At 55.2% G+C, this 27,815-nt stretch overlaps 1 protein-coding gene across 5 annotated transcripts in view; it reads left to right on the top strand.

Moving 5' to 3' along the window:
• TNS3 (tensin 3) overlaps positions 1–27,815 on the top strand; it is a 216,318-nt gene that overhangs the window by 9,295 nt on the left and 179,208 nt on the right. Inside the window, exon 1 of one of the 5 annotated variants that reach the window (XM_043588421.1) lies at positions 26,599–26,997. The exons of 3 other annotated variants lie outside the window; for them this stretch is intronic. In XM_043588421.1, the coding sequence (XP_043444356.1) occupies positions 26,920–26,997 (78 nt within the window). In that variant the 5' untranslated portion in view covers positions 26,599–26,919. Of the gene's footprint in view, positions 1–26,598; positions 26,998–27,815 lie in introns of those variants that run through there. One more of the 5 variants, XM_043588419.1, reaches the window with a different exon arrangement.

Raw genomic sequence — 27,815 nt, 5'->3', positions numbered from 1 at the left:
AGGGGCGTGCTCACGCGTTACCCCAGGGTTTCAGTAATTTTTTCAGGGCCGCCATTTTCTTTTTTCTGGAAGGTTTGCTTTGCAGTGAGCTCCATTAACTTTCAGGCGAGGGCCGCTGACACGGCCTCTTACAGACTTGAGAATCCGACCCACTGTTATTTCCTTGGAAAACTGCCACATTTCAAGTTGTCATATTATTGAGAGTTGCCAGTAAATGCCCGCTAGGAACCCACGCAGGCTCCCCGATCAGAGCCGCGAACACAAGGCCTGAGTTTACTGGTCGCGCAGCACAAAAGAATATTCTTTTTGGACTGAGCGAGTGGTGGGGTTTTCTTGAAACCCGCACTGTAAAAAAATGGCAAGAATGATTTCCTTTGTCTCACGCTCAGAATGGATTCCAGTGTTGATGCAGACTCACCAGGATGTGCAATCTCTTGTCTAATATTTAAACGAGGGTTTTGTTCTGGTAAAAACGCGGGGCACCCAGCAGACTCCTGCGGGGACAGCAGTGGCCCGTCCTCCTTAACCGGCTTTCTGTCCAGCCTGCCGAGGTCACGTTCATAAATTCTTTTGCACGGAACACATAAAAAACAAAACAAGACAAAAGGAAACAAAATGAAACAAAACAAAAAACTGGCCTCGGGGCACCTGGGTGGCTCAGTCGGTTAAGTATTTGAGTCTTGGTTTCGGCTCAGGTCAAGCATGATCTCACGGTTTGTGAGTTCGAGTCCCGCGTCTGGCTGTGTGCTGGTGGCATGGAACCTGCTTGGGATTCTCTCTCCCCTGCTCGCACACTCTCCCTTTCTCAAAATAAACAAATGAACATTAACAAACCTGGCCAAATTTCGGAGAGCTGTTTCCATCTGCTGTGTGTATGCTTGTTGGCGGGAGCCCACAGCTCGCCGTTGGGATGAGGGACGGGGGCGGGGGGTACATAGCACCAGGCTGGCCTCATTCGCGGGCCCTGCGGTCCCTGCCATCTGCTGGCCCGTGTGCCCTTCTTTCAGTGGGCAGCTGGCCTCTCGAGGGCCATGGTGTGACTGCACTGCCTGGCTCTGTTTCCCTAGTGTGCGCGTGTGTCCCCCGCTTAAGGATTGACGTGGCGCGTGTCACTTCACAGGCCCCAGGCTGGTGTCCGAAAACGGGCAGGAGGGGCACCAGCCCTTTGTCTGCTTGTCCCCTCCCTCACTCAGTGCTTTTGGGCACCTGATGTTTACTGCACTCCAGCCGAGCTCCTGGTGCTCTTGACCCTCAGCACATTGAAGGGGCGGGGGCAGCGGGTCCACCGGCTTGCTGGCTGTGTCTGCCTGGACGTGTTCCCCCGGCGCAGCTGCTGTCTGGCTGGCCCCCGCCCCCCAGCGGGCCCCGAGAGGTGTCCCCAGGCCCTGTGGGGTCCCTGCTTCTCTTCTTTCGGCTGTCCACCAGCAGGAGAGGTTACAGGGCAAAGTCACCCACCACGCCGGCAGGAGGGATAGGACGGAGCACATCCCCCCCATGCACCTGCCCCCGGGGATGGTGCGGCTGGCCTCAGAGAGGGGCGCCCCTGTCCGGTTCACTGTGACCTCCCATGTCCCAGGGACTGGAGGCCCAGTCTGGGGCTCTTTTTAAAATGTTTACTTAGTTCTTTCTTTCTTTCTTTCTTTCTTTCTTTCTTTCTTTCTTTCTTTCTTTCTTCCTTTTTTATTGAAGTGTAGCTGACATACCATGTTGTATGTTTCAGGAGTACAACATAGTGGTTCAACATGTATATCCATTATGAAGTGACCACTACCGTAAATCTAGATATGATCTGTCCCATACAAAGTGCTTCGGTTCTGTTACTATAATCCCTATGTGGTGCATGGTATCCCAGCATCTTATTTTTTTGTAATGTTTATTTTTGAAAGAGAGAGAGAGAGAGAGAGAGAGAGAGAGAATGAACAGGGGAGGGGCAGAGAGAGAGGGAGACACAGAATCCGAAGCAGGCTCCAGGCTCTGAGCTGTCAGCACAGAGCCTGATGTGGGGCTTGAACTCACTAACCCTGAGATCAGGACCCGAGCCGAAGTCGGACGCCCAACTGACCGAGCCACCCAGGCGCCTCATTTTTTTTCTTTTATAACCAGAAGTTTGTACCTTTTAATTCTCTTTTCCTATTTTGCCCATTCCCCACCCACTTCTTTCTGGCAACGACCACATTGTTCTCTAGAAGTCTGTCTGTGTTTTCTTGTTTTTAGATTCCGCATGTAAATGAAATCAAATAGAATTTGTCTTCTTGTCTGACTTCATTTCACCTAGCATGATACCTTCTAGGTCCATCCATGTTGTTACAGATGGCAAGATTTCATTCACTTTATGGTTGGGTAATATCCCATTGTGTACAAACACCGCCTCTCCTTTATCCATTCATTCATCAATGGACACTCGGGCTGCTTCCGTATCTTAGCTACTGTAAATAATGCTTCAGTAGACATAAGGGTGCATGTATCTTTTCTAATTAATGTTTTTATTTCTTTTGGATATATACCCAGAAGTAAAATCACTGGATTAGAGGGCAGTTCAATTTTTAACTTTTTGAAGAGCCTCTGTTCTGTTCTCCAGAGCGGCTGCCCCAGTTTGCATTCCCACCAAGCAGTGCAAGAGGGTCCCCTTTCTCCACATCCGTGCTGACACCTGTTGTTTCTTGTGTTAATTTTAGCCATTCTGACAGGTGTGAGGTGGTATCTTCTTGTGGTTTTGATTTGTATTTCCCCGATGATGAGTGATGTCGAGCACCTTTTCATGTGTCTGTGGCTATCTGGATGTCTTCTTTCGAAAAGTGTCCGTTCATGCCTTCTGACCGCTTTTTTTTTTTTAATGTTTAGTTTTTTTGAGAGAGAGAGAGAGACAGAGAGACAGAGCGTGAGTTAAGGGAGAGGCAGAGAGAGAGAGAGAGGGAGACACAGGCTCCAGGCTCTGAGTTGTCAGCACAGAGCCCGACGTGGGGCTTGAACTCACAAACTGTGAGATTGTGACCTGAGCCAAAGTTGGACGCCTGACCAGCTGAGCCACCCAGGCAACCCATGTCTTCTGACCACTTTTAATTGGATAATGTTTGGTGTGTGTGTGTGTGTGTGTGTGTGTGTGTGCGTGTGTGTGTGTAGTTGTATAAATTCTTTATAGATTTTGGATACTAACCCTTTATCAGACATGTCATTTGCAAATATCTTCTCCCATTCCATGGTTGCCTTTTAGTTTTACTGGTTGTTTCTTCCCGTTGTGCAGAAGCTTTTTAGTTTGATGCAGTCCCATGTGCTTACAGTAGCTTTTCTTGCCCTTGCCTCGGGAGACTGGTCCCCAAAAATACCACTAAGACCAATGTAAAGAACTTAATAGGAGCTTTATGGTTTTGAATCTCACTCAAGTCTTTAATCCACTTTGAATTTATTTTTGTGTTTGGTGTAAGAATGTGGTCCAGGTTCATTCTTCTGCATGTCACTGTCCAGTTTTCCCAGCACCACTTGCTGAGGAGACTGTCCTTATTCTATTGGATAGTCTTTTCTGCTTTGTCATACATTCATTGGCCATACGATTGTGGGTTTATTTCTGGGTTCTCTATTCTGTTCCATTGATCTGTGTGTCTGTCTTTGTGCCAGGACCACACTGGATCACTACAGCTTTGTACAGTTGACATGAACGACATGGTATGTCCAGTTTTGTTCTTTCTCAAGATGGCTTTGACTATTAGGGGTCTTCTGTGGCTGTCCATACACATTTTAGGATTCTTTGGTCTAGTTCCGTCTGTGAAAAATGCTGTTGGTATTTCACACTTGATCTTAGCCAAAAGACTGAGAAGCGATTGCTATTGCTATTTTGGTAGGGATTACATTGCATTGTGGATCACTTTGGAGTACGGACATTTTATCAATATCAATTCTCCTAATCCATGAGCATGGTATATCTTTGTGTTTGTTTGTGTCATCTTCAAGTTCTTTCATCAGTGTCTTACAGTTTTCAGTGTACGGATTTTTTTACCACTTTGGTTAAATTTATTCCCGGCTGTTGTAAATGGATTATTTTCCTAATTTCTCTTTTTGATAACTTGTTATTGGTGTATAGAAATGCAACAGATGGAAATGTAAGCTGGTGCAGGCACTCTGGAAAACAGTATGGAGGTTCCTCAAAAAACTAAAACCAGAACTACCCTACGACTCAGCAATTGCACTACTAAGCATTTATCCAAGGGATACAGGTGTGCTGTTTCGAAGGGACACATGCACCCCCATGTTTATAGCAGCACTATTGACAGTAGCCAAAGTATGGAAAGAGCCCAAATGTCCATTGATGGATGAATGGATAAAGAAGATGTGGTATATATATATATATATATATATATATATATATATATATTGGAGTATTACTCTGCAATCAAAAAGAATGAAATCTTGCCATTTGCAGCTACGTGGATGGAACTGGAGGGTGTTATGCTAAGTGAAATTAGTCAGAGAAAGACAAATATCATATGACTGTATTCATAGGAGACAAAACAGATGAACATAAGGGAAGGGAAACAAAAATAATATAAAAGCAGGGAGGGGGACAAAACGGAAGAAACTCATAAATATGGAGAACAAACTGAGGGTTACTGGAGGGGTTGTGGGAGGGGGGATGGGCTAAATGGATAAGGGGCATTAAGGAATCTACTCCTGAAATCATTGTTTCACGCTATGCTAACTAATTTGGATGCAAATTAAAAAAAAAAAAAAGAAATGCAACAGATTTCTGTATGTTGATTTTGTATCCTGTGACCTTACTGAATTCATTCATTAGATCTGATAATTTTTTGGTGGAGTCTTAAGGGTTTTCAACAGATAGTATTGTGTCATCTGCAAATAGTGACAGTTTTACTTCTTTTCCAATTTGAATCCCTTTTATTTCTTCATCGTGTGTAATCACTGTGTCTCGGGCTTCCAAAACTGTGTTGAGTAAAAGTTGTGAGACTGGACATCCTTGTTTTGTTTCTTAGAGGAAAAGCTTTTAGCTTTTCACTGTTGAGTATGATGTTGCTGGGGCTTCTTATACATGGCTTTTATTATGTTGAGATATGTTCCTTCTATACCTACTTTGTTGAGAGTTTTTATCACTAGTAGATATTGAATTTTGTCAAATGCCTCTTCTCCATCTATTGGGATGATCATGTGATGTTTATCCTTCGTGTTGTTAATGTTGTGCATCACACTGACCAACTTGCAGATGTCCAACCATCTATGCATCCCTGGAATAAATCCCACTTGATCGCGGTGAATGATCCTTTTAATGCACTGTTGAATTTGGTTTGCTAGTATTTTTTTGAGGATTTTTGTGTCTGTGTTTATCAGGGTTATTGAACCGTCATTTTGTGTGTGTGTGTGTGTGTGTGTATCTTTGGCTTTGGTATCAGGATAATTCTGGCTTCATAGAATCAGTTTGGAAACATTCCTTTCTCTTGTATTTTTTGGAACGATTTGAGAAGGATGGGTGCTAACTCTTTAAATGTTTGCTAGAACTCACCTGCAAAGCTGTCTCATCCTAAACTTTTATGCTTTGGGAGTTTTTAAATTACGGATTCACTTTCATTCCTTGTAATAAGTCTGTTCAGATTTTCTGTCGCTTCGTGATTCAGTCTGGGAAGGTCGTATGTTTCTAGGAATTTGTCCAGTTTGTTGGTGTATAGTTGTTTGTAGCAGTCTCTTACGATCCTCTGTATTTTGTGATGCTGGTTGTAACGTCTCCTCTGCTTTTATATATTTGGACCTGCTCTTTCTTTCTTGATGAGTCGGGCTAGAGGTTTATTGATTTCATTTATATTTTCGGAGAAGCAGCTTGTAGTTTCATTGGTATTTAAAATTTTGTTTTAGTCTCAGTTTCATTTATATCCACTCTCATCTTTATCACTTCTTTCCTTCTACTAACTTAGGAGTTTGCTTGCTCTTCTTTGTGTAAAGTTAGATTGTTTATTGAGGATTTTTCACGTTTCTTTTCTTTTTTTTAATTGTTTTGGGAGAGGCAGTGAGAATGGGGGAGGGGCAGAGAGAGAGGGAAGGAGAATCCCAAGCAGGGTCTGTGCTGTCAGCACAGAGCTCGACACCGGGCTCGATCCTATGAGCCGTGAGATCATGACCTGAGCTGAAATCAAGAGTTGGACACTTAACTGACTGAGCTGCCCATGTGCCCTGGGATTTTTCATATTTGGCTTGTATTGCTGTTAACTCTACTCTTGGAACTGTTTGGTGCATCCCATAGATTTTGGACCATTGTGTTTCCAATTTGGTCTGGAGTGAGTACTGCCTGGGGTGGGGAGGTCCTGGGTGCCCTTCACTGGGGCTGTCTTGGCAGGTGTGCTGGCGTTGCTGCGGGTATGGTCCTGGGGATACTGGGGTTCAAGGTGCCTAGGCTGTCGTGGTGGGACGGCTGGAGTTGGAGGGCACGTGGGTCAGAGGCTCCCGGTGTGAGCTTCACTGGGTTCACCTTGGTGGACCGGGTGGCCTGGAGCAGATGCAGGCTGGGTGTGTCCCGCGGCAAGCCCTGCCAGGGCTACTGTGGTGGGATGGCAGGAGCTGCTGTGGGCTGGGGGCACGGGCTTGCGGGGGGGCTCCCAGAAGGGCTGGCAGAGTGCCTGGACCCTGCTCACATCTGCACTAAGGGTAAAGGGGAAGATAGGAAGTGATCCTGGACGGGGCCTCCAACCTTGGAGAGAGTTCCAGTGATTCCTGGCCTGTTTGGCAGATGCTCCAGGGTTCGTACGTGGATCTCCTTCACTGACAGCCTGGTTGTCTCCTCGCGTCCCAGGGCGGGGAGCGTGCGCAGGATCTGCAGTGAGCTCCCTCCCTCCTGCCGGTTGCTGTGTGGGGAGCAGGTCCCCCGGCGCCCATGTCTCCCTGGTGTTCTCACTGTGGTCCCTGTGCCCTCGGTTCTTCTTCAGGGGGAATGGCTCTGTGCACAGCTATAGAATTAGCGTGTCCGTGGGGGAGGTGAGTTCAGGGTCTCCCATGGTGGCCTCTGGGCCCCAGAAGGCTCTCCTAACCCACGGAATCTTAATTCATTTTCATAATTCAATACCCTGCCAAGTTCCCAAAATGATTTGAAAAGCGCACGGAAACAGATACAGAGGGATGAAATATTAAAAAAAAAAAAAAAATGCACGACCCAGAGAAACGATCTGACAAGACCGTGGAGCCTGCGGAAGGTCAGCATCTGGCGGGTTCGGCACGAAGTCCCCGTGATCGCAGGGATTTGGCCGTGAGCTTGCTGGCAGCAGCGCGGGAAGGGAAACCATTGCTGTCAGTAGTTCTGCCGTGTCCATGAAATAAAACACAATGGATCACGCTAAAAGCAGATAACGTGAACCCAAGTTGATCCAGGGAGCAGAGGTGTTTCTGAGGCTGAGTCCTGAGGGAAACGCCTCTGGGGGGCCCCCCCCACACTGTCCACCCAATATGCTGGGGGAACACACGGGCTTGAACGCCCTGGGTGGCGGCCAAGAGCATCGGCCAGAAATGCGGGTCTGTGGGAGGAACGTTCCTAGGGACCCAGGTGTCCTGGATGCAAACATGGAACTGCACAGGGTGTCCCGGGACCACAGCGGACTCAGCCTTCCAAGGGCCACAGGGGTGGCCACGTGCATTCCCCGCTGTGCCCTCCAAGCGGTGCGTGCCCGCGATGGCTTCCCCGGGGCGCCTTGGGGGCCGCGCTGCCACGATTTGACACAACGGGCTCGAACACGGCTGGCCTGGTGAGTCCTCGCAGAGACCCTCGTGTTGCTGAGCCGTCTTCCTCTGAACCTGATGTGGGCTGAGTCTGTTCGGCAGAGCGCGTGTTTTCCTGGCCACGCGCCAGGTGTGGCGGGTGACGAGGGAGGACGATACCGATATTCTGTGGATTATAATTCAATTTAAAAGCTGTCTGGGGGGGGCACCTGGGTGGCTTAGTGGTTTAGACGTCCGACTCCTATCTCGGCTCAGGTCATGATCTCGCGGTTCGTGGGTTCGAGCCCTGCATCAGGCTCTGTGCTGACAGCTCAGAGCCTGGAGCCCGCTTTGGGTTCTGTGTCTCCCTCTCTCTGCCCCTCACCCCCTCACACTCTCTCTCTCTTTCTCTCAAAATAAATAAACTTTAAAAAAAAAACACTGCTTTTGCTAAGACTGCATTTCACTGTAACTTGGAAATGTGTCCAAATGGAGATGGGCGGGCAGGATATATAATGAACGTGATTCTGAAGACCGAAAAGAAAAGGGCTGACTGTCTCCCTGATGGTTTTCGTTTCAGTTACACGCAGGTGACCTTCAGATGTATTGGGTTACAGAAAATACATCATTACAGTCGACATCACCTGCTTCTTTCTGAAATGTCATCGCTGTAAAATGGGAGACACTTGTGTGGCTCGCGTGGCTTGTCGGGCGGGCAGGTGGGTCCAGGGGTGTCCCGATGTGCTGACGAGGGGCAGAGGAGGTCGCCGGTGCTGGAGGAGATGTGCCCAGTCTCTGATGAACAGGCTCCATCCTGTGCATGGGCTCAGGTCCCATGGGAGGGGCAGGTGGGAGGCGCGTCAGGAGCTGCCCTTGGTGACCGAGGTGACACTTCAGGGCCTGCGTCCTGGGCATGTTGAACACCGGCTGCAGGTCTCAGCTTGGACATGATGGAACTTTCTCAGTGCCTTCCTGTGTCTTTGCTGCCGGGAAGGTGGGGAGGAGGGCGTCTTCGGGATTCTGGGAGTTGGGGGTCCCTGCCGTTCTGGGCGGTCCTTGTCCCCTGTCCCCCCAGTCCTGCTGCTTCCACGGAAGTTTTCACACTGACTGGACAGTGCCGTTGCCACATTGGCCACATTCCTTTGTTTATTTGGGGGGCTGGTCAAGGGGAGAGAGGCGACTGTTCTCTGCTGGTCCCTGACACGGCTTAGCAGGATGTTCCCGTGGGGGCATACTTTCTGAGCATCCCCGAGGCCGCACCTCTCCCTCAGGAGACACAGGTCGAGCGTCCAGCCCCATGGTGGCCTCACTCTGTGACTCGGGCCCGGGCGCTGACCCCCAGTGTCCTTGTGGCGGTGGTGTGAGGTTTGGTGAAGTCACGTGGAGGTGAGCCCACAGTCCCCACGAGCGGACACGAAGGTCAGAGGTTAGGGGTCGGCCTGAGGGGCCACGTGTGGCAGGAGCAGAGGGAGGCCTGCCATGGGGGGCGGGGGAGGCAGCATTCAAGGGGCTCCCCTAGGGGCTTCTGGAAGGGCTGTGATGTCAGGAGGCCGGGAGTCAGGACAGGAGCCTGTGGAGCTTGGGCAGGGGACTTGAGGCACAGTCCTTGGACGCCAGTCGGCAGAACCGAGGCTCTGGGCTTGGGTTCCTGCTGGGCCTGCGAGGCTGTGTGTGTGTGGACGGCTGCCTTCGGAGATTCGTGGCTTCATCAGGCAGCCAGGGCACATGTGAGGACAGAGGTCAGGGTCAGCTGCCAGGCCCGCCTCCTTCTAGTACCTGAAGTTCTTGTCTCCTCGTCCACCTGAGCCTCAGTTTCCCCGACTCTGCACCATGGTGGCTGTCACCGCACCAGCTGTGTTTGCCAACATGAGCCACGGCGTGGAGTGTTGTCCCCTAAGCTTCGGGAAGGGGCTTCCTGAGCTGGGGCTCTGCACCCCCGACAGTGAGCGTGGTCCTTGTTTGCGTGAGGGCTGCCTTTAGGAATGGTATTTGGGGGCACCAGGGGGGCTCAGCGTCCAACTCTTGGTTTCGGCTCAGGTCATGATCTCGCGGTTCATAAGTTTGAGCCCCAATTTGGGCTCTGCGCTGACGGCGTGGAACCTGCTTGGGATTCTCTCCCTCTCTCTCTGCCCCTCCCCTGCTCTCTCTCAAAAAAAAAAAACCACACTAAAAAAACCAAAGTGCAAACAGTATTTATGATGACATTTTCGGTCACTCCCCAAAGCAGGAATGTAGCCCTAAAACCAGCATGCCGGACCTCACCTCTCCCCAGTTTACCCTCCTCAGGCCTCCCCCCCGCACCCGCCTGCATCTCCTCTCCCTGCTGGTCGCCTAGTCCGCATCTTTTCCTGTGCCCTCCTGGCGGCTGGTCCTTCTGCGTCCACCCCCAGCAGCTCTGTCCGCACTGGTGGAGGGCGCTGGGCGGAGGGCGGAGGGTGGACGAGGACAGAGACGGAGAGATGGCCTGTCGGGGAGCCGCCTCCAGGCCCTGGTGACCTGATGCTAGGACAGGTCAGGTGTCACGCCCTGCCCTGCGTTGCCCGGGGCCTCAGGCAAGGAGAGCTGGAAACTGACGGGTCTTGCTGGGTCATGGTGGTTATCACGAAGGGAAGGTCAGCTCCCTGCCCCAGCCCCTGGGTCTCCATTCTTGGTGCGTGGCCCTGGGGTCTGAGTCACCGCCTGTGCCGGAAGGTCCTTGGAGCTCACCAGATGGTCCACGTCATAATGTTGCTTCTGCCGCCCTGGGGGATGTCCGCCCCCGTTACTAAAATCCAGCATGTGTCCCCAGTGTCTCATATTAATGGAAGGAGGCACTCGACATGGGACTTGAAAGGTCAAGGGAGCAACTCCTATGAATGGAAGTTGGGCGTTTGCCTCTTGGGGTCCTTCAAGCTCCCAGGTGGCAATTTGGGCTGTGGCAGGTTTCCGGTCATTTTCCCACACCCCGGCCCGTGGACGGGCTCCTGAAAGCCCCCTCCTGACCCCCTGTCTTGGGCATAACCTGCAACCCTGTGAGGAAGTTGCTAGGCTGGGTTTTCCTGCTGGGTGTGTGCAGGGGACAGAGACGTTGGGGCCAGGAGAGCCCCAATGTCTCTGTCCTTTACCTGTGCTGTGTGGTGTTGGGGTGATTCTGTCCCAATTTGTCTTTTCTTTCCTTTTTAACTTTTTTTAATTTTTTAAATGTTTATTTATTTTTGAGAGAGAAAAACAGAGCAAGAGCAGGGGAGGGGTAGAGAGAGAGAGGGAGACACAGAATCCGAAGCAGGCTCCAGGTTCCTAGCTGAGCTGTTATCAGCACAGAGCCCCACATAGGGCTCGAACTCATGAGCCGTGAGATCATGACCTGAGCCGAAGTCAGACGCTCAACTGACTGAGCCCCCCAGGCGCCCCAGTTTTTCTAGCCAGGAAACAAAAGCCAGTTGAAATCTGCAAGCGGGTGATGCTGGAGTGGCATGAATGAACCCCGCCTCTGTAGGATGAAACCCAGGGCCTGTCCCCCCCCCACCCCGCCCTCACTGCAGGGGAGGGGTGCTCTCTGGGCTGAGGGACATTTCTGGGGGATTCTGGGAGCACCCGGGGGGAGGGTGTGGATCCTTTGCGAGCATCCAGTGGGCCTGAAAGGACGGGGAGCTTTGCTTTTGGCCGCTGGCTACGAAAAGCAAAGAAAAACAGAGACAGGGAGCCGGCGCATTCCTGGCGGGGCCTGTGGGGAGCTGGCCCAGCCTCTTTGATCCGGGTGCCTGGGCCTGCAGCGGCTTGCTTCCAGCACATTCCCTTTCCCTGTGATGTCGGGGTGCCCGCGCTCTGGCTGGAAGCACTTCTCCTATCTGCCTGCAGGAAGCGTCGCCCCTGTGCAGCCCGATGACTTGCTGGGGCCTCCTCCGTGCGGTGGGAGTGGGCCACAGACAGACAGTCGGACCTAGGGGAGAGGATGTCCTGAGGGCCTGGCCTGCTCACCGCCCGCCTCCTACCCGGGCCTTCTGAAAATAGGGCACCTTTCAGTTTGTAGGCTCTCTCCGGAAAATTCCATGATGCCGGCTTCGGAACACGGATGCCACCCTTTCATGCCTGCCTCGCGGCGTCCCGGGTGGAATGATTCTTTGTTGGAGGGTTTGCCCCAGGATGTTACAGCATCCCTCCTACCTCCTCCTTCCCAAAGCTCGCGGCCGCCCCAGTGGTGACAATGAAAACAAACAAGGGTCCCTCATGTTTTCAGATGCCCTTGACGTGCCCGCTGATGCTGGGCAGAGCCATCCATCCTTGAGAAAATGAACTGGGAAGAAAACAATGACATGGCAGTCTGGTCATGGTCCATCATGGACATCCATTTCCTGTTGTTGCAGGATTAAAGAAAGCATGGAAGTCTTTGGCCGGGCAGAGGACTGGGTTAAAGTGGCCCGTGTTTGGGTGAAAAGATTGCCTTGGGAGCTCAGAAAAGGTCGCTTTGCAAGCTCAGAGCAAGCGGGAGTGAGTCATGGTGAAGGTGACGGTGTTGGGGTCAAGGTGACGGTGGCTCCTGTTTGTGGATGGCCCCTCAGGGGCCGCGTGGGCGTTCCGTGTTCCTTGTTCCTGTCGGGAAGAAGCCCGGGGAGAGGAAAGTCTACCCCATCTCTTGAGTAAGGTGCTGGAAACTTTCCCAGACGCACCGAGCCCGTGGTTGGCTCCAGACCTTTCTAATGAGGGTGTTCTCCTGGGGTCAGTCTCTGGATCGGGGGTCCATCACGGTGCTCTGTCCCCTGCCCACTCGCCCTTCTGCTCTCGGGTGGCCTTCCTGGAGCGCTCTGCATGGGGACAGCCCTCTGAGCCGCAGCCTGCCCCTGTCAAGTGAGGACCGTGCCCTCCGCACCGGAACCCACGGGGGCCATGCCTGCCGCAGGGGCTGAGCCCGCACAGGAGCACTTGTGGGGGGAGCCTTGCCCTTTGGGTCTGGGGACATGGCAGACGGTCCAGCCTGGGGTCTGCGCTGAATCACCTCAGACATCTCGTCCTGTCCCACTCTGGTCTTGTCTGCGAGGGAGGCTGCGGCTTTGCTCCGCTGGGGAAGGGAACCTAGAGGTACACCTGTTGACAGCTGCTCCTCTGGGGAAGGGGACCTGGAGGTACACCTGTTGACAAGAGCAGCTGTTTCACAGCAGGGCCCAGCGATGGGGGTCACACAAAGAAGGTCAAGCACCAAACAGTAATCACACCCTTGTGGGCTGTGCAGAGCATCCTGTGACGACCCAGGATGCTCTGGGACGGGCTGTGAGTGGGACATAGTGTCGGTGGGGGGCAGAGGGGCTGCAGACGGCCAGGGGAGACCCCATCTAGGGGTTATGGCCCTTGGTGTCTAGGATGGGCATCCAAGACCAAGAAAGAGACCTCAGGGTCTCCGACTTCAGTTTCATTAAATGAAAGGAATTTTTAAAAGATCACATCCTGATTGAAAAGCTTCTCCAGGGGTGCCTAGGGGGGCTCGGTTGGTTGAGTGTCTGACTCTCGATTTTGGCTCAGGTTGTGATCTCACTGTTCAGCGGATCGAGCCCCATGTCGGGCTCTGCGCTGACAGCACGGAGCCTGCTTGGGATCCTCTCCCTCTCTCTGCCCTTTCCCCTCCCCCAAATAAATAAATAAAAAATAAATAAAAGCTTCTCCAGAATCTCCTACAGAGCTGCCCAGTGGCCAGTAGTCCGTGGGGTACACACGCTGTGTATGGCTGCATGTGCACGCACACCCACGCAGTGTGTAACTGCACATACAGGCACACACGTGTTATGCGTGTATGTGCACACACGTACACACAGTGCTGTGTGTATATGTGTACATGTGGGCATGCATGCTGGTGCGTGCAAACACGCGTGTACCGTTGCATAGATGTGTGGATGCATGCTTCTGTGTGTGTGTGTGTGTGTGTGTATGCGTGTTGTGGACTTCTGGAACGGAGGCCGGGAGAGCAGGGATTTTTTCTGTTTTCCCAGGCAGGCTGTTTCTCACGCTCGCTCACGAGCTGCGCTGTAGACTGGCTTCCGGGCTTGGCAAGATGAACGGGAACGCATCTTTAAGTAGTTCTTTTATTTGTCAAATCCCTGCTATTTTGTTAGAATCTCTCTTACAGCCAAAATAGCCTCGGGGGAACAGTACTAAAAAAAAGAAATGCGTTGGGTGTGTCGGAAAAATGTGCTGGGGGTGGGGTGCCTGCAGACACACGCTGGCTGCCCCTTTGCAAGGTCTGTGCAAACGTTCCCCTTCCTATGACACAGGCCGTGGCCACGATACCTTGGAGAGGCGGGGGGGGGGGGGGGGGGGGGGAGGGGGGCGGGGAGAGGAGGGAGCCCCGGCGCCCCCAGAAATTGCTGCTTCCTTGGCACAGATCATTGTGGAATCCGCCCAGCTGCCCACATACCGTTCTGTGTTTCCTCCCAGTAACAAGCAGAGATCAATCTTCGTTGTTGTGTCTCTTCTGCGAGAAGAGGATTAATGTTTACATAATGATTCCAACTGTGGATTTGCTCACAGGCTCCTTCTTCCTTGTCTGTGGGATGTGTCCCCTGGGCTAGGTGCTGGGGACACCGTATCCTCCCGGTGGGTGGACTTCGGGTGCCTCCCGCTGTCAACGGTGTGGTCACCCCCTTGGCGCCTGGTGCTTCTGTCTTAAGAGCCCTCAGTTGGGCCCGCAGGGGCGGTGGTCGGGCCAGGAGCGCGGACAGATTTTGTGGCTCTCCGGACAGATCACATAGGGTCAAATCACTTTCCAGGTGTGACCCCAAGTCACCGCCGGCCCCTGGCTGCAGTTCTGGACGCTGACCGCAGCTGTGCGGAGCCCCGCCCCATATCTCCCCATCCCTCATCCATCCCTTCTGCCCATCCCCAGGCCTCGTGATCTCATGAGTGCCGTGTGAACACCGCAGTGGGACGGGACCATCCTGTCCATGGCTGTCCACCCCCCACCTGCCTCTGCCTCTCCCCGGACACCTGCCCCCGCCTGGTGCCATCGGTGAGCCACCTTGTCCCTGGCCAGGGGCGTTGGGTCGCACCCTGCCAGCCCTCCATCCCCTGTCTCTTGGTCACAGGGCAGCCTGAGGAACCTTTTTAAACATTTCAAGTCACATCACGGCATTCCTTTGCTCAGAACCTTCCAAGTGGTTCCATTTCTGTCTGGGTTACAGACCAAGTCTTGAGCGGGCTCTGCTGGGGAGACCTGTGTGGACGTTTGGCGGTCACATGCCCCCAAACGGAAGGCAGAACGGAGACCAAAGCACAGGGTGGGCTCCCTGCCAGGAGGAGCCAGACGCAGCCTCTGGGCCAGGCCCTCAGAGTGAGGGGTGTGTGGGCTGACTGCCCATGCTGTGCACATTGATGTTAGATAGTAATAGGGACCTGAAGGAAAACGTGGTGGAAGGCGGAGCCAGCGTGGGCAGAGGTGGTGGACTGTTTCCGCAGGGGGTCAGGCAAGGCCTGAGGGGTTGTGCTTTGACGGACAACGGGAAGTTGCAGTTGTATGTGTGTGTGTGGGGGGGGAGCATGTGCAAATGTCCTGAGGCAGCAGCTAGCCCAGCAGGTTAGAGAAGAGCCTGGGAGGCAAGCAGGTCCGGGTGGGCAGGGGCTGGCTCAGGGGCTCTATGGGCCCAGGACACCGAGTTTTTTTTTGTTAAAGGGGTCCTTGCAAAAGCTGGGGAGTGCCAGAGGGTTGTCATGTCCTGATCCCTGGTTACGACGATGCATCTAGCTGGCCTGCAGATGAGGAGACAGTCAGCTTGCTGGTGCCTGGACACCAGGGCCATGTTTGGGGAGAAAATCCCGAACTCTGACTGGGAGGGCTGAGGTTAATGCTGCCTTCCGGACAGCCCAGTGGGGGTGAGGAGTGGGTGGTACCCAGAACTCAGTATTCAGGAGGAAGGGCTGGAGGGGACAGCAGTGGGGCGTGTGCAGGGGAGGGTCCAGGACACTTAGTGGTGACCAGGGGCAGAGGGCCCCCAAGGGGAACTAGGGCCCGTCTGGTGCGAGGGGAGGGTCTAGGACACGGAGTCATGGAAACCAGGGAGGAAGGAGCCGTCAGGTGCCTCTGACAGGAGCAGAGTCAGTTGTGGTTGTGACCGCGGTGGCTGGTTGGGGACAGGTAGGAGCTTTGGTGGGCTGTTGTTGTGGGTCCTGGAGTGAACGGGACGGTGGGTAGTGGGCACTGTAGCCAGCAGAAAGGAAGGGAGGTGCGGCCAAGGAGGGCTGTCTTTAAAGCTGGGGTGTGCATCTGCTGGGGGACGGTAGTGCAGGGAGGAAGAAGCTGGTGAGGACCTTGGGGGAACGAGAGCCGGGTCCCTCGGGGGCGGAGGGCTGGGCTCCAGGCAGGAGGCAGCCTGCTGTGTGTTCATTTGGGGGTATAGCTGCTGAGGGTGTCCGCGAGCTGGGTGGCCTGCACTTGGGTCGGCAGCTGAGCTCCTGTGTGCGTAGAACAGAGCGGCTAGGGGCGCCTGGGGGGCTCAGTCGGTTACGCGCCCGACTGCGGCTCAGGTCGTGATCTTGCGGATCGGTTCGTGAGTTCGAGCCCTGCGTTAGGCTCTATGCTGTGAGCTTGGAGCCTGGAGCCTGCTTGGGATTCTGTCTCCCTCTCTCTCTGTCTCTCCCTCGGTCATGCTCTGTCTGTCTCTCTCTCAAAAATAAACAAAACATTAAAAAAAGTTAAAAAAAAAAAAGGGGGCGCCTGGGTGGCTCAGTCAGTTGAGTGTCTGACTTCAGCTCAGGTCATGATCTCACGGTTTGTGGGTTCGAGCCCCGCATTGGGCTCTTTGCTGACAGCTCAGACCCTGGAGCCTGCTTCAGATTCTGTGTCTCCCTCTCTCTCTGCCCCTCCCCCACTCATGCTCTCTCTCTCTCTCTCTCTCTCTCTCTCTCTCTCTCAAAAAAAAGTGTAAAAAAAAAAAAAAAGAACAGAGCAGTTATACACCCACAGGTGCCCACCACGGAGGGTGGTGGGTGGTCAGAGGAGTGAATGAGTGAATGAGTGAATGAATGAACGCAGCATCCCCGTGGAGAGGTTTCCTGGAGTCCACACTGAGCCCTCCTTGTGGGCGGTGACCTTGGCTTGTGCCCCTGACCTTCCCCTTCCTGACCTGGTGCATAGCAAGTACACAGTCTGGACCTGGCCACCTAGTAGGACAGGTGTCCCCGTGCCCCTGTGCCCATGCGGGGGAGACCCCGAGAGCTGGAGGACAGCCTCCGAGCCCACACTTAGGGGAGTCCTCCTGTGAAAGCATGGGGGCTCATCTTAGCCCCAGCGCCCATGAGCTCTGAAGATTCCTGCCCTGAATGGCCCTTAGTCCTCAGCGCAGCCAGGGTCCTTCTGAACCCTTGGAGCGGCCTCAGTCCTTCCCACAGGCATTTCCGCAGGTCCCGGCCAGTGCCTGTCTCCACCCCTGCTGCTCCCTCCCTTGGCTACAAGCCTCCCTGTTTTCGCAGGGGTCAAGTCTAACCTTGAGCCCAGCCCCCCGGCGCCTCCGGGACCACCCCTCCTAGGGCGCTGTCTTCCCTTGGTCCCTCCCACATAGTAAACTGGGGAGCGGATGATGGGTGGGTGAATGGTCGCTGTGAATCACTGTCTGTCAGCTAATCAGAAATCAAAGGGCAGCAGATACAACACGGGTGTGACCGCAGGGTGTGGCCTCCAGTGACCGCCACCTTCAAACCTGGTCTGTCTTTATTGACCCACAGTCAGTTACCTGTGCGGCCGGTTATGTGTCTGCCCCTGTGGGGTGGTGGGGGGGACGGACGCTCGGGGACACCAGCCACACACCGTGCTGCTTCTGTGCGATGAGCACAGTGATGCCACAGGAGAAGCCCGGTGCTGACTTGCGCTGACGTGGAATAGCCCATCCTAAGGGAGGGTGGGGAGCAGGACAGATCCTGTGCTGTAACATACTCTCTAACTTCTGAATTTGTACTTTTGTAAGCCCACGCCCAGAATGCATGTGGGCTCTTTTCCTCTTTAATGGTTTTGTTAAACCTTCCTTCATCTGGGTCTTTTAGCCACGGAAAGAAGTCAGTAAGGCAATTCACGGTCATTTCTACCCTTCTTCCCCACTAGACGTACGTTGGCCGGTAGATTTTCTGTTCTCCCAAAATGAACTGATTAAAAACTCTTCTGACCTTTATCGTTACTTTTCTAGAATTGAGGTTAATTGATGTATAATGTTGTATTAGCGTCTGGTGTGCAACATAGTGGTTCGGTATTTGTATATATTGCAAGATGGTCACCATGGTAAGCTTTGTTAATGTAAGTCACTGTCTGTCACTCAGCCATTGTACTGGAATCGATTTCAAGTTCATCTGCCAGATGATGTCATTATGACGTTGGACTTTGGTTTCCAGGGCATAACAGGCTCATGCTTGGTGGCCTTGAATGATATGATGGCATTTGGGGCACTTTTGTAAATGGCTGCTCCTAGATCGTTAAGAACCAAGCCTGAAATTCATCTAATTGTGATTATTAAGATTTGTAGATTGAATGCCTTCTAGATGCGTAAGTTGAGTGAGAAAGCACTTGAACCAAAATTTTGGCACTTAAGAATTTTTTTCATGTATCTTAGTTGTAAAAATGAGAGTGTTGGTTGGTTTTAAGATCTGGTAACTCCAGGGTGAAAATAAATTTATTTATCGTATGAGCGTTATGACTCTAATACAGAGCATTCATTTGAAAATCAAAGCTTTTAAACTTGTCAAAAGTATAGAATGTAAAAGCTTTATTTATTAACTCGGAGATTTTAAAATTATAAACGCAACATGACTGACCTTTCTGGAAGTGGGGGGACAGACAGCAGTCCCCGGCAGATGCACCGCCCAGCCCCCATGGGCTGATGCTCGAGGGCCCTGGAGTCAGCAGGAGCCAGATGAATGAAAAGCTGTCCCCAGGGAGGCTCAGTCCAGCTCCACGAACAGTGAGGCCTGGGTCCCATGTGAATGACAGAAGCCGTCCCTGGACGGTGGCTCAGGTGGGAGACTGATCAGTGACCATTTAGCCTTAGCGAGGCTATGGGCCATGAGAACTGGGCGAGTCCCCATCTGTGGGAAGGACAGGCTGCCTTCTGCGGAAATTCAAGCCTCAGGATTTGGTTATCAGCTCCCTGGCCAGGTGGGCTCACAGCTTCTCTGTGAGGGAGAGAGAGAAGATTCCTGGCCTCCCTGGGTTTGAGGGGCACCAGGTACCAGGGGAGCAGTCCCAAAGTCCCCGTCTCCCCCGACCCCCAGCCCTGCATCAACACCTGCCCATGAATAAGAATATGGACTCACAGTGACAGCAGTCAACACAAACCGCTTTGGCCTTTTTAAAAACTTCAGGAATAAAGAGTTAGAAATGGGTCAACAGTGACGCTTCCTCAGACGCCTCGACTTTATCTTTCCGTTGTTTGTTAAGGGCCTGACCCTCTGAGTGAGGGGGAGGAAGGCACGTGGAGTCAGCCTCTCGGACTGGTGGAGGTTGGTAGTGATGCTGCCATCCCCGTCGGCAGGTGAAGAAACTGGCCCAGAGTGGTTGCTAGCAGACCTGTGGACACACAGCCAGCAGCAGAGAGGGTCAGGGCGCAGCCTGGCTAGGTCTCGTCTGTGTCTGTGTGGCCTGTGTGGGTCCAGCCTCCTGGGGCGTGATGCTCCAGGCCACGGGGGACAGCGGGGCGTGTGCTGGGGTGCCAGGTGTCACCGGCTGCAGATCAGACGCCTATGGGTGGGCCGAGGGTAATCTGAGGGTGTTCCAGACGCAGCTTGGTGACCCAAGCGTGGCAGGGGGAGGGGGGCGCTGTCCACCTGTCCCGTACCGCGAATCCTCATCCTCACCGTGGGATCCAGGCCCCCCGAGCCGGGGAGGGGCGGCTGGGGGAGGCGTGCGGGGGGCCTGGAGAGCTCGAGGGCTGCTGGGCCATGCGCTCCTGCGGATGGGCAGCGGGCCTGGGTCCCCTGTCCTCACACCCGCCTGGGGAAACGCACGGGTTTGGGGCTACCCAGGCAGTGGGGCAGGTTCACTTCCCAGAGCCTCCATTTACCTCTGAGAAACGAGAGATCGCGTCCCCCAGAACCGGCCTGCTGGGAGATGGAGAACGTCCAGCCACAGTTGGTGTATTGAGACCCGCCACCAGGCCTGGACGGGGACCTCGAGTTTCCTCGGTGGGACATAGAACTAGCTCTGAGATCCGTCAGCTTGCTGGCAGTGGGGAGCACTGTGGGGGAGGGTGTACCCACAGCCCAGGTTTGGGGGAGGAACTGAAGGGTCCCATCCTGCATTCGTGGGCCTGGCGGATTTGCTCAGAAACTAGCTGATTCCGGGGGTTTCCTTGTACTTGGAGGCAGTGTCAATGCGGAGAGCATCGGGGAGCGGAGGCCAAGCCCCCAACCCCCCCAGCCTTGTCTCCCCGTGCTCGACAGAGGCCGCTCGTTGGCCCCCCGCCCGGCCTCCAGGGTAACTGGGACAGGATGGGGTGGCTGCGGGCTTGTCCGCCCTGGGTCTGCTCCATGGGGACCGTGAGTGCCGACCAGAGGCCGGGGCCCTAGGCCTCAGGCAGGCTGTGGGTGTGGGTGGCAGAGAGGCTCCCCGAGGGCCCCCAGCTCCCCTTCCCCTGGGCCATCTCCGTGCAGAGGCAAGAACACTCGGTGTCTGTTTCCTTTCCCGTCCGGCCCCTCCTGCAGATGGACTCCCGGGCGGGGGTCCGCTGTCACCTGATGAAGGATGTGCTCTGTGCCCGTTGGGGTGGATGCAGGGAAGAGGCAGCCAGCGGGGTTTGCTTCTGCCTTTTCGGTTTGCATTTGAGGCCATGACGTCCGCTGGGCAGGAGCCCACACACCTCAGGGCCAGGCGTCCGTGGTGCTTGGGGGTCTGTGCAGCCTCCCTGCCCTCGTGCCCCCACCTTGGGCAGGTGCAGCAGCAAAGACACCTCCCCGCCTCGCCCAGTCCCTCCTCTGTCCTCCCATCCTGTGCTCATCCCGGTCGCCACGTGGCGACAGGAAGAAGTCCGGGCGGCTGGAGCCTGCGTGGGGGGGCAGTGGCCCTGGATCCACCTCCCTTCGTCCCGAACTTCTAGTTCTTTCCTGAAGCAGCTGCTGGTTTGGAGCAGGGGGGGGGGGGGGGCATACGCCCACACCTCAGAGGTCGCCATTGTAGCAAAAGTGCCTTTTCCGTGCTTTTCGAGGGTGGGTAGGACGCACACGGGGAAAGTGAGAATAGGCGCTCACTCTCTCCGCATCAGCAGAAACCTTTGTGCTGAGGGTGTCAGAGGTCACCACCTTGCTTCTGGAAGAAGCCACCAGACGTGGGGAGTGGGCTGTGAGCTCTGGCAGGGAGTCACTTGGAAGACACTTTGGTTACCAGGCTGTATGGCCTCTGCCAGGCCAGGGGACTCGGACTCCCCATGGGGTTCCTGAGCACCTGCTGTGACTTTCTCCAGAAAGGCAGGTGTGAAGGACAGAGCCTGGAGAAGGAACCCCTGACGGTTCGGCGCCCTCCTGAGTAGGTCACACCTGCTGCTTTAAGCATCTTCCAGGGTCAGGCTCTAAACACACAGCACTTCAGTCTGATCCTGTCCCCCGTGTCCCCGGGGGTCACGCATCTGTGCTCCTTGGGGGACACTGGAAGCCAGCTGTCTCTCCTGGGTCCCCATGCATCTCTGGATGCCCTGGGACTCAGTTTCTCCTTCTGTCCAGCGGCCCGTCTTCTCCCCCTCCTGGCACTGTCTGGGCACAAGCTGTGTCACCAGCAGTGAGAGGGGCATGTGGGGCTTCCTCAGTGATGCCGAGTCAGGAAGAAGTGGACTGTGGGTAGCACCCCTCGGGGCCCACTGGGTCCTGCCACCCTCCCATGGGCAGAACAGAGCAGGGGGAGCAGGGAAAGGAGGAGAAGGAAGGTCCTGAGAGCCAGGCCTGTGCTGGAGGAGGCCCAGGTGTGAGACCAGCCCCCAGCATGGCCAGCGTCCCTGCCTCCGCACGAGGGGAGAAGGCTGTGCCCAGAGGTCGCTGCAGATGAGAGCTGCCAGCCGCTCGCTGGCCTCAGAAAACCCTGGGCCTGGAGCCTCTAACATCATCAGAGGCCAAGTGCTTTTCAAAGTGCCGTAGGTGGCTCTGGGAGACTCCCTGGCACTCAGGGTCATAGAGCCATGGGCCAGCTGTGGACCGGCAGGGACCAATGCCTGACCTGTGACAGTCTCATGTGTGCTGGGGAGGGGGGGTGAAGACACGAGCTGTCTGCCCAGAGTGCTTGGTGGGCCCCCTGCAGGTCCCATCCAGGATCCATCCAGTCCCCGGGGGCCGCAGATCTGGGGCCCTACCCCCTCGTTCGGGTCAGGGTCGGTCTGTGCCCTAGAGCCGAGCTCTCACGGGGGACGGGTCCCACCAAAGTCTCGGTCGCTCTGACCCTGTGCCAAAGGGGCACGGCCAGCCTTCTCTGGCCGGCTCACCCTTTGCCCCGTTACAGTGAGGGGAGGTACTCTGAGACCATGCACCCACTGCAGAGGGGGACCGTGACTGAACGGCAGGTGATGGGTTTCCTCTCCAAGCTCCCATGATGCGTGGAAGCTGAACTTTACACTTATGCCCCGCCCCTCAGTTACCTCTGAGCCCGCCCCCCTTGTCCTTCCAGATGAGGAGGTGCCTCGAGACCACGTGGGCACCTCATCGGACCTTCAGGGTGCTCCCTCATCTCTACCAGCAGGACTCCTGGGTCCGACTTTATTCCCGGGTGTCATCACTGTTTATTTTGATATTCAAGTTGTGTCTGGTCCTGCCAGCCTCTTCGGGGCTGCTCTGGTGTCCTCGAGACACGGCCCCATCATTCTGTGAGCGTTCCCTTATTTTCCGGCAAAAAAAGCCGCAGAATAAAAACAAGGTATTGTAGGTTTGTTTTTACTGTCCCTGACTCACACCTGAAATCAGCCATGTCTGCGAGGAGCCCTGGTTTCTTTTACTGGGAAATAGGATTATTCTACTCTACTCTACTCCACTCTATTCTATTCAACTTTATTTTACTTTATTTTATTTGTTTCTACTTTATTTTACTTTATTTTATTTTAATTCTATTCTTTTCAACTTCAGTTTATTTCATTTCTAAAGTTTACTTATTTTGAGAGAGAGAGAGGGAGAGAGAGAGAATCCCAAGCAGGTTCTGAGCTGCCAGTGCAGAACCGATGTGGGGCTTGAACTCACGAACCGTGAGATCACAACCTGAGCTGAAACCCAGAGTCAGATGCTTAACTGACTGAGCCCCCAGGCGCCCTGGGAAATAGGATTTTAAATCGAGTCCTGGGTGCCGGGTGTGGCCACTGCTGTTGGGGGCTGCTTCCTCGCCATGGACAGAGCTGGGGCGTGGGGTGATGCGTGTGCGGGTGTGGATGTGTGTGTGTGTGTGTGTGTGTGTGTGTGAGCACACTGACATCAGTTTTCATTTGTCTGTATCTGTGTCTCCATGGAAACCACGGGCCAGACCAGCATCCGATTCAGGCCTGCAACACGGCGTTTCCTGACTCTTCCTGTCCCCGTTAGCGAGGGATGGGCTCTGCTCTTCTTGCCCTCCATGCCTCCCTGGTCCATCCTTCTGTACTACCCTCCTCCATGTCCTCCGCTCCCCACACCCCTCCCCGGTCCTCACATCCAGCAGCTTCCTGGCCCTCCCCTCCAACCTGCCTCCCTCTGCCCTCACTGCAAACTGCTGCACCGTGGGGTCCCCGGGACCCGGTGTTCATGCAGCTCCTGTCTCCCCACCGATGCTGGGGTCAGGCCCCCCTGCGACAATATGGCTTGGGACCAGGCTCTCCACCCCCACACTGGCGCTCATCCCCTGGCCTGACCTTACTGCCACCGAGGTCCCTTCAGTTCACTGAAACGCCATGTGCTGTGACCTTGCTCTGGTCCCTGGCTCTTTCCTGTTTGGGAAACATCTGATGCTCCCGCGAGTGGACCCACGGCCCCTCAGGCACCTGTGGGGGTGTTTCTGCCATCAGGGGTAGTGGTGGGCATTCTCCCAGCCATGTCAGGCACACAGCAGCTCCATCAGTGTTTCTGGACGGCTCTGTAAGCGTGTGGGTGCGGGGGTGTGTGGGGAGCAGACCCCACTCCCGCCCTCCCCCAGGGAGCCCCGAATCCTGTGTCGGCATTGGCCTCGTCCTGGGCTCCCGTCCCCAGTCCGGTCTTGGCTTCCGGTCTGACGCCCAGCACTGCAGTTTGCCCTCGTGGTGTGGACCCTGGAGCCCCTGAGGTCTGTCCTCTGCAGGCTGGAGGTCAGGGCCTGGCCTGGCTTCTGGGCTCCCCAGCACCCCCAGACTCCACTGCCCCCAGACCCCACGTTTCAGCTGGCTTCTGAGGGGGCCAGACAGTGAGCTGAGACAGACGGAGTAGCTGGCCTTGACGTCATGGAAATGCAGCGAAACGGGTTTTTTTCATTCTTGCCCAGCATTTATTGCCCCCGCTTGTGTTGTGTAGAAAACCCCAGACGGAGGTTAGACCCTGCAGGCCCAGGCCGAGGCTCAGACAGACGGCCACGCTGCAGAGTCAGGCCCACGGCTGAGGTGGGCTTGGGTGTGAGGGGTGGTGCGCAGTTGGGGAGGCCGCGCAGGAGGTGGGTCCTGGGCTGAGCCTGGAAAGTCTGTACTTTCCACTCAACAAAGGAGAATCAGAAAACTCTGGGAAGCCCTGAGGGGGTCCCCAGCACCTGCCAGGGCACAGAGCCCAGGAGCCTGGGTCTGGGGGACGCTGCAGGAGGGCCCGGGGAAGGGGGGCTGGAGCAGTGGCCAGCTGGCAAAGTGGGGAGCCATGGCGGGGCTCCCAGTGTTGTGTGCTGGGGGGCTCACTTGGGCTGTCATGTTCTGGACTCGGACCCAAAGCCCCTGGTCTCATCTGTTGATTCTCACCTATTGCTTGTCACCCGTGACACATACCACGTACATCTGACCCACGAGTAGTACTAAAGTGCACTGATGTTTTGAATGATGGACTTTTCAAATGAGAGGGGTTTTGGGGTGTCCTTTGAACACAAGAGCATCTTGGGCATTGGAGCTCCTGAGCACTTGCTGGCCATTTGCAGGGGGTACTCTGCCCCCTACAGAGTGTGGAGCCCCACCTCCAGGTCAGGGAGCCTGACCACGTTGGGGGACACCTGATGGTGGCTGCGGTTCACCTCTGCTGGGTCCATGGGGAAGGCTGGAGGCAGATCCAGCTGGTTTCTGGAAAGAGTGTTTTCAGATAGCAGAATGATGTGCTTCCAGCTCAGCCCCTAGACGCTGGTTGGTACCCCATCTTGTAGTAGATGGCGGGGAATCAGAAACAAGTTCGGCACAGATGGCACCTCAGGTCCCGCGTCCCTCAGTGGGGGAGAGGGACGTATAGTAGACACAAGACTGAGAGGGTTGCCTGGGTGACTCAGTCAGTTACGCGTCTGACTTCAGATCAGGTCATGATCTCGCGGCCTGTGGGTTCGAGCCCCGCATCGGGCTCTGTGCTAACAGCTCAGAGCCTGGAGCCTGCTTCAGATTCTGTGTCTCTCCCTCTCTCCCTGTTCCTCCCCTGCTCGCAGTCGGTCTGTCTCTCTCAAAATTAAATAAACATTAAAAAAAAATTTTTTTTTAACAGAAACAGGACTGAGAAACGTTTGCAAAAAACACAAGTCTGAATGCGGCCCAGAAAAATGAATAGTGATGAATGAATCTCGGAAATGAATGAATGAATGAATGAATGAAGAGAGGCTTAAGCTGAGTGGGAGCCATGAGAATAAACAGGTGTCTGCATCCGAATGGCGTGATGCTGTTTGTTGTTGCTGTTGTTGTTGTTGTTGTTGTTGGTGTGTGTGTGTGTGTGTGTGTGTGTGTGTGTGTGTGTGTATGGCTGAAAGTCAGAGCTTTGCTGTTTCCCTGAAGAAACAGGAAGATGGGTGTTCAGTGCCGGAACCCGAGAGGTTAATTCTGGCCTTGAATCCCCGGCTGGAATTCGCACATGTGTTAGCCATAAAGGCCTAGCTCTAGCCCACCCCGACTGCTCCCGGCGCTAAGGCATTGGAGTTGCTCACGGAATCAGAGATGCGAAACAGAGTGTTAGAACCACGCAGGGCTGAGCTGTGGTGTGTGGGGGGTGGGGGTGGGGGTGGGGGTTAGGATGGCTCTTGGGCCGGGCACAGAGGCAGGCCAGTGAGCTGAGATCCACTGCTCCACAGTGACAGCCGTGTCCCCTCAGTCCCGTGGAGGCAGGTGGGGGGCGGGGGTTCTGGTGAGCTTAGGAAGCGAGCTGTTCTGTCCGTGCATCCAGCCTGGCTCTGGGCTGCCCTACAGGCTAAGTGACCCTTCCACTTTCCAGGTGTCTGGCTTCCTCTTCCTGTGACATTCTGCCGGACCCTCCGGGTCACCTTCACCTCCCACGCTTGGGGTTTTAAATTTCTTTCTAAAGCTGCAGAGCCAGAGAGGAAAGCAGGACTCTAGAAAGCAGGATGTGATTGTCCAGCAGCTGGACGGTCCATAGGATGGTGAGGCGGGGAAGAGAGCGGGGATCCCAGCCCCCCAGCTGTGGAAGGACCCCAATCATTAGCTGCGAGCTTGCTGGGACCCGCACGTGGTCCTCAGCCATCTCTAGCAGGGAGGGCTGCCTGTTTTCCTCGCTTGAAGAGGTGCACTGGAAAGAGAACCTTTCTGCGTTGGAATTTTCCTTCTTTCCACCCCAAACGCACTGTTGGTTAGCTGCGCAGACTGCCCTCAATACTGAGCATTACAGATGCAGGTTTAGTGAACGACACTCAGGATTTTAAAATCCTGGAAGCCTGAGAGCCGGCAGGTTTGATGTTAAGCCCCTGGGTTGGCATTCCCGGAGAGGTCTGAAATCCTAGCCAAGCTGACCTCCAGCCAAAGGCGTGGGTAATCAAGTCTGATGGCAGCGGAAGGTTTGCCCCCCAGCCCTGCCCGGGGAGGCGTTTCTTCTCCACTTTGCCTGCGTTTGGCTGAGAAGCCTTTTGCCTGCTCTGGAGCTGCGGTCTGGGGCGGGGGAGGGAGGGCTAATTCGTGTCAGATGGAGGGGCGCCCGGGGGACCGTGCGCTCGCTCGCCTGGCTTTTGTTCCCGGCGTCTGACTCCTGACGGTAGAGTGGACGTGGAGGTGCCGGCTGCGTCCTTTCGGGGCTCCGGGGTCCAACTTTTCCTGGGACTTGCAGGCGTAGGGGCCCTGGAGGCATCCCAGCCCCGCTCGGGCGCGGGAGAGGGGACAGCGCCCGCCGCGGCCGACCTCGCGGGGCCGGGCTGTGCTCTCTGCGGGCGCCCGGGCGGCCATGCGGCTGCGCGCCTTGACCTCGGGGCCCCCTGGAGGGTGCGCGCGCGGGGCCCGGGCGCGCCGGCACCGGCGCCAGGTGAGTGGGTGCGGGGCCGCAGGGGCACGGGGCAGAGGGGGCGCTGCGGCTTGGGCTTCTTGGAGAGGGGGAGCGGGGCGCTCGGAGCTGGGAGCCAGGGCGCGGGGCGGGGGGAGCGCTTTGAGACCGGTGCGCGCGCGGGTGGAAGCGTGTCCGTGCGCCCACGTGCGTCCGTGCGCCGGTCGCTGTGAGCGCCCGTGTGTGCTCGCGTGCCCTCTCTGTGCGCTAGCGTGCACCTTCCCGCATGTTTCTGTGTGCACGCGCGTGAGTACCTTGTGTGCGCGCAGGGGGCCCCTAGCGGGGATGCCAGCCGTTGCCTGGTGGGAGGCGGGGGCCCTGGTGAGCCCACGTGGAGTGGGGGGCGGTTCAGGGTTAACTCTCCAATCCAGCTGCCTCTCGATCCTGTTTCTGTGGACTCCTTTTCCCGAGTGGAAGTAGGACACTGGTCGTGACGCAGACCTGAGGCGCAGCGCAGGTTTCTTTCAAAGGGAGAGGGCCGCTGGCCCTGTGCTGATGTCGGGGATGCGCTAGCATGTTGCCAGAGTGCAAGGTCACCGGGGCCACATTGCAGTCCGTGGTGCAGGGGACAGTCCTCCGCAGCGTTGGCATTGGACCCAGCAGATGCCCCCAGAAGGTTGAGCACCCCTTTCTTTGAGTCTAATGGTTAGGCATTTAGTGCATTCTTTTTCCAGGAAACTTTTCTAAGGTTCTGAGAAAGGAGAAGTCAAAATGTCAGCCGCTTTGAGTCACTTTGGGTTGCCCTCCATTGCGATTTTCAGTTTAGCAGCCAGGCACTCTTGCTGGGAAGCTTGGGGACT

Source organism: Prionailurus bengalensis, chromosome A2 (assembly GCF_016509475.1).
Source record: "Prionailurus bengalensis isolate Pbe53 chromosome A2, Fcat_Pben_1.1_paternal_pri, whole genome shotgun sequence".
NCBI classification, from domain to species: domain Eukaryota; kingdom Metazoa; phylum Chordata; class Mammalia; order Carnivora; family Felidae; genus Prionailurus; species Prionailurus bengalensis.
This window is presented reverse-complemented; position numbering and strand designations above follow the sequence as displayed.